Source organism: Perca flavescens, chromosome 21 (assembly GCF_004354835.1).
Source record: "Perca flavescens isolate YP-PL-M2 chromosome 21, PFLA_1.0, whole genome shotgun sequence".
NCBI lineage: Eukaryota > Metazoa > Chordata > Actinopteri > Perciformes > Percidae > Perca > Perca flavescens.
The window spans coordinates 7,304,389-7,323,434 of NC_041351.1; the positions used below are offsets into that span (position 1 = coordinate 7,304,389).

The following is a 19,046-nucleotide window of genomic DNA, read 5'->3' on the forward strand; positions in this document are numbered from 1 at the left end:
ATTGAATTTTCACAGCAGACATTTTGACATGTCATAGTAGGAAAAGCACAGCTGAAATTGATAACCTTAACGATGGCTCCATTCCATCAATTTTTTTTTTTAAATATATATTTAATTTGAGATCCTGTTCTAAGTCTTTCATTTCAATGCCTCTCACCTGGAATTAACCACTTTTGTCATCATTATATTATGACATTTGTTAACCCAGTAGCACTGCCATATTTAACTTATTGCAGTTGCTTTGATATTTTTCTTCCTCTATTGTTTTCCTCATCACTGCTGAATCAGTACAATTATAAAAAATGTCATGTTAAACACAATAAAATATAGTTAACTTAACAAAAATGACTATTGAAAAATCAATGAAAGTACGTTCAGATTTAAAATGGCACTCGGATATTAAAGCAGGATCCAGAAGCACTTCAATGGAAGAGAGCCATCATGAACAATAATAACACCGTTACACCTTTAAAATTCAATCTCCATAGAGCCTTCATGCGTAAAACACAAGAGATTCATAAAGTAACACACTGATATCTATTTCAAAATGGTTATTTATACTTCATACATAATAAATGAGATGACAAAACAGAAATACAAACCAGGAGTAACAGCATACTGCAGTATTCTGTTTTGCATATATGAAAATGGACTTGATGAGTAAACCTTAAATGTCTTTTTGTTACTTCTGTAAGTTCAAGTCCACATCGGAGTCAAATATTCAAGAGAAGGAAATCAAATTAAGCCAAACTTAAAATAAAAATGTCAGCAATACAGCTTTTGTTTGTTGGTTGAGGGGTAACTCTGTGTGCTTGAAGAGATCACAACTACAATCTAGCTGAAATATAGGTTTAACAGTCATAGCGAAGTGCAAGTATATGCAAAATAGGATTAGCCTTCAGGATAAATGCAAAATCCAATAATTTGTTGTTTCTGCCACACGTTTGAGTAATTTACCTCAGCAACTTTATGAATTGTGTCAGTGTGGCTCACCTCACACACAGATGTTTGACTGAATGTTTCATACATATATCTGTAAGAAGGGATGCACAGATCTGATGCTGATATCAGGCCGATACTGACTCCAATAGCTCAGGCTGTCCGCATTAACCGCTTTTAGAGCCCGACCGATACATCAGCGAGCCGATATTATCGACCAATATTAGGTATTTTCAAAACTATCAGTATCGGCATTTATAATGCCCGATAAATGAATATTTGATATAGCCATAAGGTCTATTTGAATTTTATTTATCAGACCTTTAATATATTTTGATGTTCCTCTGTTCTGTTGTGACAATAAAACAAAGAAGTTTATTTTTAAACTGCATTATCATATTATTTTAGGGAGGACTCATAAATAACTACAAATAACGGTTAGGGAAATCTGTTTTGTTACGCGTTTCTGGATTTAAAAAAATATATATATATATCGGCCGATATATCGGAATATCAGATTTTTAAATCACCAAATATTTGTATCGATATCGGCCTCAAAAATCCTTTATATTACTACGAAAAGTAATGCACTGTAATTTGTATGTATTCCACATATTTATTACTGTAAGCCTCACATTTTCTTTATCTGTAAAGTGTCCTGAGATAATTTCTGTTATGATTTGACACTTTTAATCAAATTGAACTGAACTGACATTTGCTGTAAAGCAACTCTAGTGTCCGTAGTAATTATGACCGGAGCAAAAAGAGGTTGAAGTGGTGGATGGGTCCTAAAACACAGGACCTTTACCAGGGAGCCAGGCGTTTGGGTCCTGAAAGTTCTTATTTTAACCCAAACCACAAACCTTTTTGTAAATGTTAACCAAGTCATTTTGGTGCCTTAACTTAACCAGTCACGGTCACTTACCAGCTGTCGATGTTTATATTCTATATATACACATTATATACACTGACATTTTATATCCTGTTTAACTTTTGACCAATTTGTTGTTTTATTTGAAACGGTTTAAACGTGTAATTCCTTTTCATTTGGAAGCTGGTGCAGGATTTTTTTTATTTTAATAATAAACAACAATTACATATTTTTTTTACATTTTGTTTTACAAAGATAGGAAAGCAATGTTTGAATCCAGCCAGATGTTAACTAACACACAAAAGAATGATCCCAGTCACATTCACACAGTAAGGAATACATCTTAATAACCAAACCTTAGTATTGGATCGGTATCGGCCAATTAAGTCGGATCGGTGCAGCCCTCATTTTACATACATTTATGTCCGTTTGTAAAAGTTGAGTTGATAGACTGAGAGAAACATTCCACAAAGTCTTCTCGGTGACTGATTATCACCTTTACACAAAATCAGTATCTAATGCAGCAATGTAATTATGTAAATATATTATGTTATGGTAAATTAAATGCAAAACTGTCTAGTTTATTGATTTTTGGTGCTATATTAAACACACAGCAAGAGGAAAATAGTGTAAAGCTTAAATTACAAAGAAGGCACGATGAAAATCTGTTGAACATTTGTTTTTGATATTTTGCATGTTGAGTACCCAACCTCACTGCTGCATTGTGTTTAAATAAATGCATCTGAGACAAACGCAGAATGTTCTGTGGAGCATTTCTGGTAAACATGATGGTGAAGAAGAATAATGTTATATACGACACAATGAGACAAAAAGCTTTTAAAAAACTGGATGTAAAAAAAATGTGTTGGATATGATTCTTGGCAGCAACCTTCACGGTCCCTTGTTTGATGCCGTGGCGGAGTCTGAATTGAGAGAGGTATTAAAGTCACTGGTCAGTACCATTTGGCTGCATTATGTCAGCATCGTGAGGCCTCTACAGAAATGCAAGCGAGTCTAGCTACTGTAGCACTGTCACTCTTACACCTTCCTCTTCCGTTGCAAGGTCAGTTAGGGCACTCGTAATTGCACTTGAGGTTACTTATTGTAAAAGCTAGATTTTCTGCCCCGTCGGCGCCCCCTCTAGCTTCCTGAAAAAACGTGGCCTTGTTAGAAGTGGGCTACACAGCGCCGCCCTGCTGGCTGCGCTCAGTCCTGCAGATCTCTCTCCAGGTATTTCTTCATCCGCTGACAGCGAGGACATGAGTCCTCAGCAGCCTTGCAGGCCAGGTGAAACACAGCCTTACAATCTTTACACCTGGGTCAGAGACAAACAAATATGATGACTGAATTCAAAGGCAATTTAGAAACAAATACAAGTTGCTTACCACATCTAGAACAAAAACTAGTAATGGATAATTCTCTGGTTGACATTTTCAGCATCCAGTTTTTTTTCATATTCAGATAATACAAAATTGGCCAGTTCTTCTTGGACATAACTACGGGAGGATGAAACTGGAAGATTTAAAAAATGCCTCTTTGTTCTTTGTGTTGCGATTTGATTTTTATGTGTAACATTGCAACCCTAGCGAGAGGTGCATAAAATTACCTGGAAATACTGGTAGACGCAGACAAAGGTAAAATAAATAAAAGGACTAAATAAAGTAGTTGTGCGGATGAACAAAGCAGAAGTGAGGCGGCCCAGAACAAGGTACCTGGTGGTGATGTCAAACTGGAAGGGGAAGATGATGGTATCAGCGTGGCATATCTGACAGATGAAGCCACGCTGGGTGCACAGGTCGCAGTGGAACACGTGGTTAGAGGCATACTGCAGCAGCGTGCTCAGGTAGGATGCATATTGACCCTCTGCTATCTAGTAAAAAAAACAACAACAGACAAACACAAATTAAGATGTTTCAAGGTGGCACATGACCGGTGCGGTAACGCAATCAAAACAGCAGGATACCTGTCGTAGGTCCATGACACTGTACAGATGACTCGACTCCAACAGGTACGTTCGCTGCTCCATTCTGGTAGAGAATTTAAAGATGCATATAATAAAAATGTCGTGATAAAATATGGCTAAATGTGAAACGCATATGCATACACACACACACACACCTGGCTTGGAGTTTCTTGCAGGCTCCGCTGCGGCAGGTGAGCAGGTAGTCGCCCAGCAGGCGCAGCCTCTGCCGCAGGTTGTGGGCCTGAGCCATGGATTCAGCATGGTTAACCAGCTCAGGGTTCAGCCGCTCCAGGTTCAGCAAAGGCTCCTGTTCCACCTGAGCCAGCAGATGCAGGGCCTTCCTAGACACCTGGATACACACACACACACACACACACACACACACACACACACACACACACACACACACACACACACACACACACACACACACACACACACACACACACACACACACACACACACACACACACACACACACACACACACACACACACACACACACACACACACACACACACACACACACACACACACACACACACACACACACACACACACACACACGGTCAGAACATGTGGAAGTGGTGTGTGATTACTGAGGGAGAGTGTTACTGAAGAAACTGGAAAAAAAAGTGTAGTGGGTAAACAGTTAGCCCACAGCTAGTCTATATCCTTCGCGTTCCACTTCCGGGATTGCTCCGGTGTTGCAGGAAATTCTGCCGGATGCATGTATTTTACGTTTCCTTCCGCTTTCTTTGTGTTGGAATTTAAAATTCGGTGGATTCATGAGGACTATAATGGTTAACTGCTCCTCAGATCTAGCTAGACTATCTGTCCAATCTGAAGTTTTCTCTCGCACGACTATTTTGCAGCGGCTTTGTGCAGAGTTTAGCACCGCCCATGACGATTCTCACTGGTTTAAAGAAATGCCATTAAACCGGAGCACGTTTTCCTCCCATGCCCAAATGCTATGTGGAGTAGCCAGACCCTCCTTCAGCGCGCTTTGGAGGAGGGTCTGGCAAAGCGAGACTAGCCCACAGCTAGCCTAGTCCCCCTCCGGAGATCAATAAAGTATTTTGATTGATTGATTGATGGATTAAAAGAGTACCCTATAACATTGGAGGACTTGCGATCGACAGTTTAAAAGAAGTATCATTGATGCGGTAGAACCAGACATCATTTTTCTTTCTGGCCAAAACCTGGCATCTTCATTATCCACAACGTAGTCTTGCATTGCCAGACCTTCTGGCTAGTGCTGAAGATCATTGCCATTGATCATTGATCATAGTCTTAATTTCTATCATTTCACACGGGCTCGGGCCGGGTTCGGGCTTGCACTCCAGGTTGCGCGGTAAATGAGCGGTCAGGTGATGCGTTTCGATTAGCGTGTAAATGGATGCTGAGGAGGTGAAAAAGAGGCTGGCCTCTAGAGGACTAATTTTATTTATCTGTTCCAACTTCCAAGTGGCCTATAGCCTACGTTAGTCATAAATGAATGATGTTAAAAAATGTATAAAAGGACTCATTCTTGACGAAAGACAAAAGAGCTGTGTGTGTGCGGCGCAGTCTCTTTTTCCCCCCCCTTTCTCTCCCTTTTCTGCCGAGAGGGGCATGTGCCCGCTCGCGGTGTGAAGCGCGTGTCCGCTCTATTTTCCGACATGCACTCTAATCACTGCTGATAGACGGCAATTTGTACAGTCGGGTTCGGGCTTTTAAAAAGCGGTCAATCAAAACGTTCTTGTCGGACTCGGGCTGAATTCTGTCGGGCTCGGTCCTTTTCTGGCCGAACCTTTAAGGCCCGATTACAGCTCTACTTCCGGCTAGTCCACACAGCATTCCGGGCTGCAGAGATCTTGTAAGCTTACTTCTTTCTAACGCCACATCCTCAGGCCTTTTTCATTTTCAAAACTTCTAGTCTTCAACCCAAACTGAGGTTGACTCAAGTGACATCCCCCCCACAAAAGGCTTTCTACAACTTTTTTTTTTACCCAAGTATAACCCCCGATATCCAATAACTAGAGATGTTCCGATACCGATACCAGTATCGGTATCGGCTCCGATACTGCCTAAAACGCTGGTATCGGTAAGTACTGGAGTTTATGCACCGATCCGATACCACGTAATAAAGCCCTAAAGAAAATCTACGTTAAATTGTAGTTTATTTATGTTCTTTTTCCGTTATAACTGACTGTCAAACTGGATAATAAAAGAAAGTTCTGTGGCGTTCATCGTTTGTGTTTGTTCATGTTTCACAAAGATAGAAATAATATCACATCCATACAGGGATAATAGTATACAGTTGTTAAAACATAATAAAATATATGACACACTGGTATCGGATCGGTACTCGGTATCGGGCGATACACAAGTTCAGGTATCGGGAAGCAAAAAATGGTATCGGGCCATCTCTACCGATAACAGCATCTGTGTGCATATGTACGATCTGTGATGTGCTGCACCTACCTCTCGTAGTGTGAGATCCCAGTTGTGCACCATGCGTGAAGGGATGATGGAGACGTCACCGTGGTGACAGTATTCACAGTAGTACTGTCCCGAGAACTCACAAAGCCTGGCTCTGCCCAGGGATGGGCCGATCTGCTGAGAACACCCTGTGTAGGATACACAGCAAACAAAACCTCAGCCTCGGATTCACACCCACAAAACGAAAAACTAATTCACTCAGGCTCACACGCACACAACACAAACACACTCCTCAACAGACTTGAAGATTATCTAAACCCACAAAGACTAGACGCCCCACACATAACGACCACCAGGATACCATATCTCAGTCAGAAAAGAACAAATACTGACATAGGTGGACTATGATTGAAGTCGATTTGATGAAATGGATATTCATCAGGAAGAGTTGCTTTGCTAATTTATGCATCGTGGGATAAAGGGAAAGACACAAAGGAAAATTGTAATTTCTACATTTGAATTAGATAGTGGAATGACAGATGAGAGGAACAGACGATAAAACAATAGCTACTCTACACGTCGCTGTTGGTCGGGTCACGTTTTTATTATTTTCTCCTTTGCGCATGTAATGTTAATGTCCTGACTCAAATCACAATGACGGGCATCCACAGGATCAGAAGACCAACTATTACAACCCTTTAACACAACACATTGTATGATCTGATCTCCCAAATATTGAAACTGAAGCAGACTGGTCTGATTGGTTGTCATATTAAGAAGCAACTCAACAATGATAATCAATATCATATCAATGCGTGTTAATGCTATTTGTTGCAAGGTTAACAACCCAAGATTACCTGCACACTTGAAGCTCTGACTGTCCAGCCCCTTCTCTGAGGGCACAGTGCACAGATGAACAAAAAGTGCTCCATCTTCTTTTAGTCTGTGCTGCACCAGTCTATGGAGATTTCCGCTCACTCCCGGGCATAGTACAGCTGGCTCTCCAGAGCCCCCGTCCTCCCCACTCTCCAGGTACGAGTCCAGAGCTCCTCGGATCAAAACCCTCCAAGAACGAGCCTCCTCTGGGTTCTCCGCCCTCAGTCTAAGCGTCTCCCTGACGGTCAGCAGTTTGAAAAAGGCCGGCCCTCCCGAAGAGACGTCGGGCACCACATCTCGGATTTCCTCAATAGGGTGGGTTTGCCGCAGCAGCTTCCTTCCCTCCTGTACCCGAAAGCCTTTCAAAGCCTCCAACGAGAGGGAGAAGACCAGAGGCGCCCATGTCCGAGCCTCAGAATCTGTGGAGAAGTACAAAACCGCTTCTTTGATGGCATCCGTTTCCAAATCGGCACTCCGAGACCAGTCAAATTCCTGTGGAGGAGGCGGCGCCTCCTGCGCTTCATACGTCCCTGTGTCCGAGAGTGAACCTCCCTCAGGGCTGGAGGGGGCGGAGGAAAGGGAGGACACATCCACACCATTCTCGCTGGTGGACTGCAGCACCTCCCACTGCTCATCGACGCGAGATGCTGGACGGCATTTGTTGACGGCCTCTACTATCCGGTCCACCCAGTCCTCAGCTTCGCCGCGATTGGCTGCCCGGAGGTACAGTCGCTTCCCAGGGAAGGCCAACTCAAAGCGGCCCTCGGGTGAAGCGATGCGAGCGTCCTCGCACCGCACCAGGGAGCAGTTGTCGCAACATGTCCGCTCCTCTGCATTCAGATAGAGCCGGAACTCGAAGGGCGAAAGCTCACAGTAGTGATCGCGCCACAATCCCATCGCACTTCGCCGCTCGAGATGACCGAGCTTCAGCAAGCCCCGAAAAGGGTTGAACAGCCCTGACAGACAGAAAGATGGACACAGAGTCAGTGTAAGTTATTATCTATTATCTAGGGCTGCCACCTCTTAGTCGATTAGTCGACTAATCGGTTGTTTTGGTCTTAGTCGACTAAGATTTCTTTAGTCGATTAGTCATTTTTTATGGTTATTCATGCTTAATTACTTATTTCCAAGAAACTTCTGAGCACATTTATGGTAAACACAATATTTAAAGTGGTGCTTTTGCAGGATTAATTGTGGAGAAACTCAGTTTTACAGATGGTTAATTAACAACATTTATATTGTGCTTTTCTAGTCTTAACCACATCTCAAAGTGCACAGCTCTGTCAATTAAATCAACTAATCGATTAGTCGACAAAATCGTATAAGTGTTAGTCGACTAAGAATTTCTTTAGTCGAAAACAGCCCTACTATTATCTTTGGTCTACTTTCACATTGTGGAGACTGGTTGACAGCTAGAGACTCGTTTTATTTTGTCATAACTGTTTTTACAACTATGTTTGACCATGAAGTCACAAGAAAAATGTGATAAATATGAACATTTAAAAAGGAAACAACAGCAGTGAAAAGATAAGATCATAATTCTGCGTAACTAAAGGGCTAAAAATGACTCAGAATAACGTAAGCATTGAAATGTTGGTCCTCTCTAACTGTAACGCAGCTTTTAGGGAACTGTGGAAAAGTCAGAGGGTTAAACGGAGTCAAAATGTCTGCCATACATTTTGCGCGGAAATTGGCAATTTATGCTGCGAAAGTGCTCCGTATTTTAAAAAATACAGCCCCCGCATAAATATGCGGACTTTGGCGGATTATGTATTGAATGCGATTGCATAATCGTGTTTTTCTGTATTGCCTCAACAGATGATTAAATAAGGGCAACCTATTCTGTTCACGTGATGCAGTGAGATTATACATTAGCTGTTCCCTGGAGTATTGCATCTATTGATAATGGGACAACAAATGCTTCATAGTCCAAGGGCTTGTTGAGCTGACGTCTTGCAAGCAATGCAAGTCTACTACATTCCAGTGCAATCCAAATTCCAATGAATGACGTATCAAAAGGTGCGTTTCCATTTGATTGCTGTTACATAACTGTTTGGGGGTGTGGTTAGAGCTGCTATGTTTTCATTCCACAGTTTTCCAGTGCTGCAGGAATTTTCTGCCTCATGTCACCAGTATTATTTACCTTTTAACTTAACTCCTTGGTGGCCACCTTTACGACTACAATGAAGGCCCCCTGTGGAGGTTGTGACCACTAGTAGCGCTATGGAGCAATGTTTTCACACGGTTCGACTGATCTACACAGGGCGGTAATGCACCAAATAGACTTTTAAAGAGAAACCTGCCCTGCAAATGTTTTAGGCGGAAGGAAATGCATTCAACCTCGACAACACACGGAGTGTAAACAGCAACTTTGATTAAATGATTTGACAGATCATTTTGAAAATATCTGATGATTATTTTTCTAATTAACCGATTAGTTAAAGATGCAATAAGTAAGTAACTTATAAAACTAACTTTCTGTCATATTTCCTGAAACTGCCCCTATGTTCGAGTAGAACTACATGAAGCAGGTCATTTAAAAATAAAATATGGCTCCTCTGCCACCACCTACAGCCTGTAGTGCCATTTTCAAAAATCCACCGCTCCCTGTTCAGATGCACCAATCAGGGCCAGTGATTGGCATTTTTCAAAAACAGTTGGGAGATAGATTTTCCGACGATGAACTAGTTGTTTCAGCTCTAGATGAGACAGATCAATCTGTGACTGTTTGTAGGATGTAGATGGAGGCAGAAGGCTAACCCTGTGTTCTCTGTTCCACCATGCAATGATGACTCAAGATCATAAAAATCATCTAGACTCTGTACCGTACATTCTTCTTCATTTTCTAAATCTAATCATGGAAATACCTATTTGTCTGCGATGGACGACACTGGGAGGTGACTGATAAACCTTGAGCTCGGCCGTGGGAGCAGGAGGAGGCCCCTCATCGTGGTCTGACATGTCCTCCAGATGGGGCTTGTAGATGTCATCGTCAGAGATCCAGGAACGAGAATGCTGCAATGGATATGACAGAAGTTTCTTTTGTTTTGTTAACAGTGACAAGACAATTCAGGGTACAAAAATTAACACCATCCACTAGCCAAATGCTGGTAAAAGTGGCTGGTAGTTTTGCTTTACTTACTAGCCAAAAAACAAACAACTACAATTGCAATCTATTGAGTGGCTGGTAAAAATTTAAACATTCACTAGGCATAACAAATAAATAAAAATACACTAGGCATTTGGCCAGTGTTAATTTTGCACCCTAAGTGCACTTAATTTCTGTGACCAGGGTGCTTATCCATATTCAGACATGAGACCGAAATTTAAGGGGTGCATGTCTGAAAGGGGTTAGAGGTTCCTTTATCTAGCACACCACGTGGGAAGAAAAAAAATATACTTTTTGACTTACTATTTAGTAGGGGTGCACGATTCAGAAAATGTCACAATTCAATATCGATTTTTTAGGCTCAAGATTCGATTCAAAAATGAATTTGATTCAAAAACGATTCTCGATTCACAGTATGTAAATGTAGTTACTTTTCCCATGTGATTGCAGTAGACATACAATTAAAAAAACATTAAAAAAAAAATATGAATCAATTTTTGCAATTCTGTGAATCGATTTTAAATCCGCAGAGCTTGAATCCCAATTTGAATGTGAATACATTTTTTGCACACCCCTACTATTTAGGGCTGCAACGATGTGTCATTTAACATCAAATCAATCAACAACTATTTTCATAATTATTCAAGTCATTTCAATAGCAAAGGTACCAAACACTCTCTGGTTCCAGCATCTCATATGTTAGGCTTTGGTGCTTTTCTTTGTTTTATAATCATTCTAAACTGAAATTCTTTAGGTTTTGGACTGCCAAGTCAAACAAAAACATTTGAAGATGTAAACTTAAATTTAAAAAAAAAATGTGATGGACATTTCAAACATTTTTTTCCAACATCTGGCAATTATTTTGAATTGACATTTAAAATGTTCATCAGTTGGAGCTCTACTTTCAAGGTTTTCAACAGATTAGATCAGATTTACTTATCAATTTGGTCGCAGAGAACACAGATGAGCTGCATTCAATGATTAGACCACAGTTTGTGAAAGAGCAGTTCATGTTCATGTGAGTTATCATGCGTCTTTGGAGTAGTTAGTAGTGTGAGAACTATAATAACTCTGTTAATGGTCGTGTAAAGATAAGCACAAATATGTCCCTATCTTGACTTATTTGACTAACAAATGTGGCAACCACAGAAAGTCCTACATTTGGGGAAAAGGTTGCGACATATCCTGGAGCTTTCTCTTCTTGGACATCACACGTTCAGTAAAGAATACAGAATAAGGAGGTGTTATATTATGCTGTTCTACTTCCTTTCAAGGTTCTTCTAAGATAGCAGCACTAACATGACTCATGATATCCTTGAGTGGGAAAAAAAATAACTATTTTCCATGAATTATTAAATAGCTTGTGTCGACTTTCCACTTTGATACACTGGCTTACAGTATTAAGAGTCAGGTGTCTTATTTGTCATTTCCTCAGTGGAAATAGCCAAAAAGCAGCTCCGGAGCATGGGCCATTCTGCATTTCTCCTATCTGTAAAATCCTTTGTAGTTGTATACAGGAACCACAACACAGTGAAACACAACATGTATAACAGTCAGGAGAGTGTGTGTGCGTCTTTTTGTATGCAACATACTCACTGATAAAGAATCTGAGGACAATTGTGTGCTCAGGATGCTGGTGGAGCGACGTGAGCCTTGATGCACTGAAGGCTCGGAAGTCTCTGCTTTTTTCTCTACCTGAAGAGGCTCAGGACTCTCCTGAAAAAAGGTTGCACGTACTTCTTCTACAGGCTCCACAGACTCCACAGACTCCACAGGCTCCACAGGCTCACTGACTGTAGCGGGCATGTCTGTGTCCGAGTGTGACTCAGAAGAAGTATTGAGGCACACATCAGAGGGAGAGTAGTTAACATGGTTGTCTTCAGATGTTGGGGGTGGCTCTGAATCAGACAGTACAGAGTTTGGGAGTGTGCCCACTTGGTCTTGGGATGGTGTTGGGGGACCCTGGGTCTCGCTGTCAGAGCCACTGAAAATGGCCGTCTCGGAGTACTGATCTGGACCTGTGCTGGAGACAAAGGAGTCTTCACGCATGGAGTCCTGACTGCAGTGGCCACTCTCCCTGAACTCTGTCAGAGAACTGAAGAGACAAGGACAAGTCAGGATATATTTAACTGCAAGAGAAGAGTTTATAGTTGCCCGTTTCTATTTCTTTTTCTCAAGAATAAAGCTGACATTATTCTATATTTTTCTTATTGTCAACAAACCCAAAGAAAAGCCCCAAACCCATTAATTCCTAATGAAGACGTAAATCTTTATAAAACCACTTTTTTTTTTGTTTAAAAAGAAATGCTCAGTTATTTCCTGGAACTGGACACTGTAGTTTTTAACTAACTTTACTCCAACAGGAGTAAATATTGCATTTGTTGGGGACTATTTTCAGCTGCGGATAAATCCATATTTGGTGCTCAGGTCATTATCTTCAGTAGCAGGATGGTGCTTTGTATATGGCATTACCTAAAAAAAAAAAAACTACAGTGTATGTGTGTGTGTGTGTGTTCATGATCATAAAGGAGCATGTCATCCAGTGCAACAGTGCAGCTCATTGATGTGTTTTATGCGGTCATTGTTGGACAACAATGAAGCTCTATTGCACAGAGGAAGAAGATATATCAGGTTTAGGCTACGCACACAATACTTCTTTTTAGGATGAATATGTTGCTGGTTTTAGTCTTTCGTGAGAGTTGCTGACAATAAGAAAATATAGAATATCATAAGGCTCTGCGATAATGATAATTTATCACCTTTCAATGGACTCTTATCGTGATGAAATCATATAATGAGATATTGTGATACAAAAAGACCACTTAGTAGTGCTAGCAGAGTAGTGTTTGTGTTTTCCAACAGCAGTTTGTAGGACTTTCTTCATTCATTCACTCAAGAATTCAACTCCTGCATGCCTACACTCAAGAATTCTGCTCATGGGAATACCCCAGGCAGTGTAGTTAAATCAAATTATTGTCGTAATCTGATTACTCTGTATGTGTGTGCATGCAGGAAATTCTTTTTTCTCTTTCTCTATAATTTCACTTGAAACTTTTACCGCTGAGCCCCTCAAATATCATCAGCGTTATCCTTCAACTCTTATTTGCTCTTTTGCTTTAAAATATCCAAAGACACAGCTAAGAAGATACACTTACTCCTTCTTTGACCTCTTGGTGCTGTTGTTGACATTAATGGGCATTTCCAGGTCATATGACCACTGCTCTCCTGTCGGGCTGCGGGGGTCCTGCCCCTGCAGGAGGCTATCAGAGCTCAAGCTGGAGGAGAGCTGAGAGGAGCCTGTGGTGTTCAGGCTTAAATTAGACGAGTTGAGTGCGGTCCTACCCCCTTGTAGTGCACTTGTCCCTCTCCCCAACACTGGGCATCCTATCTGCACATCCTGTGCATCGGATGAGCCGGACGACTGAGACACTGTATCCCAAGATTCTTTATACGTGGGCTTGGAGGTGGGAAGGTCTCCTCCGTTGACGGGCAGGTCGAGCGTGTCCGCCTGGGACAGGGGGCAGAGTCCAGCGAGAGCCAAAGGCGTGGTGGTCCATTCGTTGAGGACAGCTGACTTGTAGGACAGGCTGAATGTAAGTGAGGCCAGACCCTGGAGGTAGCTGAGCAGAACTTCCCGCTCCTCAGTGTCCAGGAGCAAGGCACTGGGCTGGTAGTGGGCCCGCAGCTTGGAGCCCTCACGAAACAGCGATGCAAGGTAGCACTCCAGTAGGCCGTGGTTGAGAGCCAGCCGCAGCCACGCTCGGCAGCGACCCACGTCCGTGCCCACAAAGCTGATCTTCTCCAGCTCTGTGATCACATCACTGGGGATTTAACAGAGTGTGTTATCACACTTTATACTAACTTTACACAGAATAATGAGTTGTTAGGTTGCAACTAACGATTATTTGTATAATTAATTAATCTGCTGACTATTTTCTCAAGGATTGATTGGTCTATAAAATTGTGAAAAATGTTCATTATGATTTCCTAAAAGTTTTTTTCCGACCAACAATCCAAAACCCGAAAGTATTCAGTTTACTATCACATAAGACAACGGAAAGCAGCAAATCATCACATAAGAGAATCTAGAATCAGGGAATGTTGGGCATTTTTGTTTTTAATCAGTTATTATTACCCTATTATCAAAACAATGAGTGATGTCCTTTTATCATAAATGTGCCTTTACCGGTGGGTGACTGTCTTGAGGAGGCTCCAGAAGAAAGGCTGAGGGAGGGGTCCTCGGTCTGCCTTCTTACCCCGGCCCCCAGCCTCCGAACGGATGTACTTGCTCTTGATACCGTGGATGAAGATGGCCTCCAGGGCACAGCAGAGGAGGTTAGCATCAGCATCTTCACTGGTGACCACTGTGTCTGACGTTACATATCGCTTCTGCAGGGCCTTGAGTGACTGTGCCAGCCTCTCTTTGATCTACGTGACAATGTGACAACGCACAGGAGAGGAAATATGATCAGCTTCCTTGTTTCTTTTGGACAGAGATCAACTAAGGTGCGCTTCTGACGAGAAGTGGGTTGGCAAATAAATTCTCTGTTCACCAACACACGCAAGAGGCACATGTCCTGCATTCCAATCTACAGTGTGATGATGAGGAACAGAGAGAGGGCAGTGGCCACGTTGTTATGAAACACTGTCTGTGGATTACCTACAGTCGGCTGACATGGATAGACAGAGAACATAAGCATATAAAAAAGCAAGCCTTACATGCAGTTGCAGAGTAAAAACTGATTCTTCAGCAAAACTCTAAAAAGCGATGGCCTGGGCGTTCGACACTGAGCACTGAAGCACTCTTCTTTTACTGTGCTTGGCTTGGCAGGACTTGAGCAACGCAGCTAAAAAATACTATGTGTCTATAATAGGGGACAAATTCCTTGCATGCTTTCCTAGTTTCCTGACTTCCATATATTAATGTATTAAGCAGCAAGTCAGCAGTACATCGTAATACTAAGGTTGCACACAATCTATTGTTCTGTTTCTTACTGTCATTGAAATATCAATTTGCGAGATAAACACATTGTGAGACTACAACGTTGCACTCTTTTTTTGATTGATTTTTTTTAAAGATAGTTGAACGCCATTTTAAAATGCAACTTTCATTCTTTTTTATTTGGTGCCTTTTGTGTTCAGTTCAAATGTACAATAAAAGAATGTTCCTGTCATTGTTTTTCTAATTCAACAATAAAATGTGTTGTATTTTAGCAGCATACTGACAGCAGCATAAATGCAAAACTGAGTACACTTTAATATCTGTTTATTTATCGCAAATAATATTGTTAGAGATGTTTAACTTTATCGCATATTTCCTTTAAATATTGTGCAGCCATATGTCATCCTTCATACTATAACAGTCATACAGTATATTCTGCTAAATATTACATAAGCATGGTCTGCACTCACTCTCCAATGCTTTGTTCTCCATTCGTATTGATCTGCTATTGTTTTGCCATTGGTTCTGTATCTGATCTTCTGTATCGCAGTAACAATTAGAGCAAAAACAACCAGCCAGAAGAGGAAAAAGCTTGTATTTTTACCTGTTTGACATCTTTAGCCTCGGGTGGCGTATCTGGCATCTGTGTTGCTAGCATGGCACCTCCTGCGAGGTTTATTCCCACATGGCACACTGAAACACAAAAACAAAGACCATTCCTTTCCACCCTTGACGTGTCGTCTCTAATAACTGTAAGCCTGAGCTCCGCTTCTCTGTTGTCATTACTTTTGACATTTGAGATGAATAAACAAGTAGTGCAAGCTTGTGTTTGCTGGCAAACATGCAAGGCTTGTGATGATAAGGAAGCAGTTTTTTTTCTCCTTCCTTCCTCACTTTGTCACATTTGCCAATGGGCTATCAGTACATTTTCCATCACGAGACTGTGTTCTGTGGCATATCTGCTATTTCACGGTTTCAGTGAGTAACCGCTTTGTAACTTAGTCATGTGAGGCACTGATTAACGAGGGCGTCTGGAGGGAAGTAGCTACAAAATGCTTTATGACTAACTTCCCCACTCAAAAAGCACTTTAAAAAAAGAAAAATCACTCTTTTCCCGAGTGCAGTGGATCTCTTCACCAAGGCCTGACAGAGAGACTCTTAACCCACCACCCTCAAGTCATTATGCATTACATTTACACACATCCTGGAATATTAACCTTGACCATTGCACACATTATACAGTACATACTGTGAACTTTAGCACATCCCCTGATCAATATTTTGGCACACCCTGCATTGAACTGTTCAGCCTTCTTCATTTCCCTTTCTTAAACAGTGATATTGTACATATGTTAGTTTTGCTGTAGTGTCTTTTAGACACTTTTTATTGTAATGTAAAACATAATATTTAGTTTCTGTAATGTGTAGGCCTACACTTTTTCTCTCTTTGCATTTTAAAAGGTGTTTCACCTAAAGACCAAAGATTAAACAGCTAAAGTGCTAAACATCTTGAGACCTAAAGATACTAATCTCCTAATGCCTTCAAAATAATGGCTGAAGCAATTAATCAAATGGAAGTGGCCAACTGAAAAATGGTAAAGAAGTGTTGTATCATTGAGTGCATCAAATCCCTATCAAGCAGGAAATCTGCACACTCTAAGTCTATTCTGTATTTATGTTCTTGACTGTAGCAGTACTTGTTTGCATTTATAATGTTGCAATTGCCCTTGCAAGTGAAAACTTACTTTGGTAATTCGTTTGATTTTGATATTCTGATTCTGAATCAGGATCCGGTCTGCCACCACTGACTCCCTGCCTACCTAGCACTAAACGCAGCCTACAGTACCTCCAGTCCAGTGCCAAGCTACTGACAAAAACGGGATTACTTAACATCAGTAGATAACCAAGTCTCGTTACGTATTAGCCTTACAAAAGCGTAACGTTAGCAGTCAGTTTGTTTGCATATTGTGACAGTTTAAGGTTAAAACGTGCATAACGAGCATAACGTTACAATCGCCTTAACGTTATATTAACGAGCAGCAAGTTGTTAATTTTAATGTTAGCTTCAGTTTTGGGCGTGTGGGGAGGGCAGTGAAGCCCGACAGGGAAGGTTAAGACACAATAATATTACACACAGAAAACCAAACCAAGCTAGTTAAAGCACAATCCATGTAGCAGTTCGGTAAAACAGTAAAAAACAACCCTGACAGGCAGCCTGAATGTGGCATTAACGTTAATGTGGCTAGCTTCCTTACCGAAACAGGTTGGCTAACTTGTCATTAAGGTCCAAAGACAACCGCGATATCCTCTGTAAATTATTACAGACTCAGTTGAAGAATGCTAAACGCAAGTTAATCCGTACAGTCGCTCTCCATGGCTTCCAAAACATCAAAAAAAGCACACAAGAATTGCGTTAACTAAGATGTGTTTCCTCGAGAGGGTGAGACGCTCTCTTGTAGAGCTATACATCTGAAGACAGATGCATCATGGGAACTACACCAGTGCTGCCTTCAGGCTCTGACAAAGAAACACAGTAATCATGAAATAAGCGTTACAGGAACGGACAAAACATATTTTATATATATACATACATATATATATATATACATATATAATATTTTTCAGACATTAAACCTTTGTTTCATGTCATTTGGTCGTCATTTGCACGCTGACTTCTTTGTTATTTTATTAAAGCACAATTTAGCCTGTACCTCATCATATCTGACCACACATTGACAAAAATACAGCCGTTACCGGGTGTATTTCTTTTTTTATCGAATGAAAAATGACTTGAATAAGTGACAAACATTATATAACAATAACAATATTTTATAAAAAGTAAATACAAAAAGAAATAGTGCACATGTCTTAACTTACGCTAAGTGGAAGCAGCGGTAACAGTGGCGCTACAGAAGGTGTTGTAGTTTACGAGTAACCCCCAAAGGCAGCACAGCTTTTGAGGCGTGCTGATGTTGTTGCCTGGTTGTTGCTCTGTTGCAGACATGTGAGGACTTTGTGTACCCTGTCCTGTCACAGAGTTCCTTCGGCTTACATCACAGCTTAGAAAAGTTTTAATCATACACTCTATAGCTTGTAAACTGTGCACTGTATTTCCAGATTGTAGTTGCAATAGAAATGGATTGTTGACAACCCATTGCCAGGAGCTAATTAAACTCTTATGTGACTGTTTTGGTATATTTTAACATTAACTTAATTTCATCTTCTTGCAGGTTATCATTTCTTGAGACAAACTTTTAAAATTAACTTATGAGCATAATGTTGTGGATATACAGCTGATATTTAGCAATCAGATACTGCCTTGGTTCAATAGGGGGTGCCATTAGTATAAATAAGGATCATATCTCTGATTTTGATTGCTTTATAACTTTCATATTTGTCAGTGAATGTGAATCCTGAATTTACCGCATGGGGGCTCATGTACTGTATATAAACACTCATAAAACGTGAGGAAACAGCCTTTCCAGTGTGTAATAATATAATAAAAGAAGTTAACATTGCTGTAATTTTGACTTGACTTGCTCTTATTCTTATTTATTTTTTAACATTCTAAAAAACTGTAACTAATCTCTATATATATATGTATTTATTTCTGTCCTAGCGCTGTTGCAACCCCTGAATTTCCACAAAGTAAAGGCCATGGGCGTTTCTAAGATTTGAGGACATTGGGGGTTTAGCCCGGGCCTTTATAGAGGGGTCCAGGGGACCCCCCGCCGGGAATTTCTTCTAATAAACAAGCTCTTATTTGATGCTTGTTTTACTCACTCTGACATTATATTTTGTATTATTAACCTCAATCTGTAAAGTAACTAAAGTGGTCAAATAAATGTAGTACAATATTTCCATTTGATATGTAGTAGTAGTACTTCAGTGATGCTTACAGACCTCGACGTCCTAGGTGCAT

The 19,046-nt window shown here is 40.9% G+C and overlaps 1 protein-coding gene across 1 annotated transcript; it reads right to left on the reverse strand.

Moving 5' to 3' along the window:
- Positions 1–1,992: 1,992 nt before the first annotated feature.
- plekhm1 (pleckstrin homology domain containing, family M (with RUN domain) member 1) lies at positions 1,993–17,608 on the reverse strand. Its single transcript, XM_028567953.1, has 12 exons — positions 17,380–17,608; positions 15,729–15,817; positions 14,369–14,610; positions 13,338–14,003; positions 11,779–12,277; positions 9,941–10,088; positions 7,055–8,029; positions 6,240–6,385; positions 3,929–4,122; positions 3,774–3,837; positions 3,523–3,680; positions 1,993–3,125 (listed from the first exon to the last, which is right to left on the reverse strand). The coding sequence occupies exons 2-12, from the start codon at positions 15,780–15,782 to the stop codon at positions 3,017–3,019; spliced, it is 3,255 nt and encodes a 1,084-aa protein (XP_028423754.1). The 5' UTR covers positions 15,783–15,817; positions 17,380–17,608; the 3' UTR covers positions 1,993–3,016.
- Between the last annotated feature and the right edge of the window lie 1,438 nt (positions 17,609–19,046).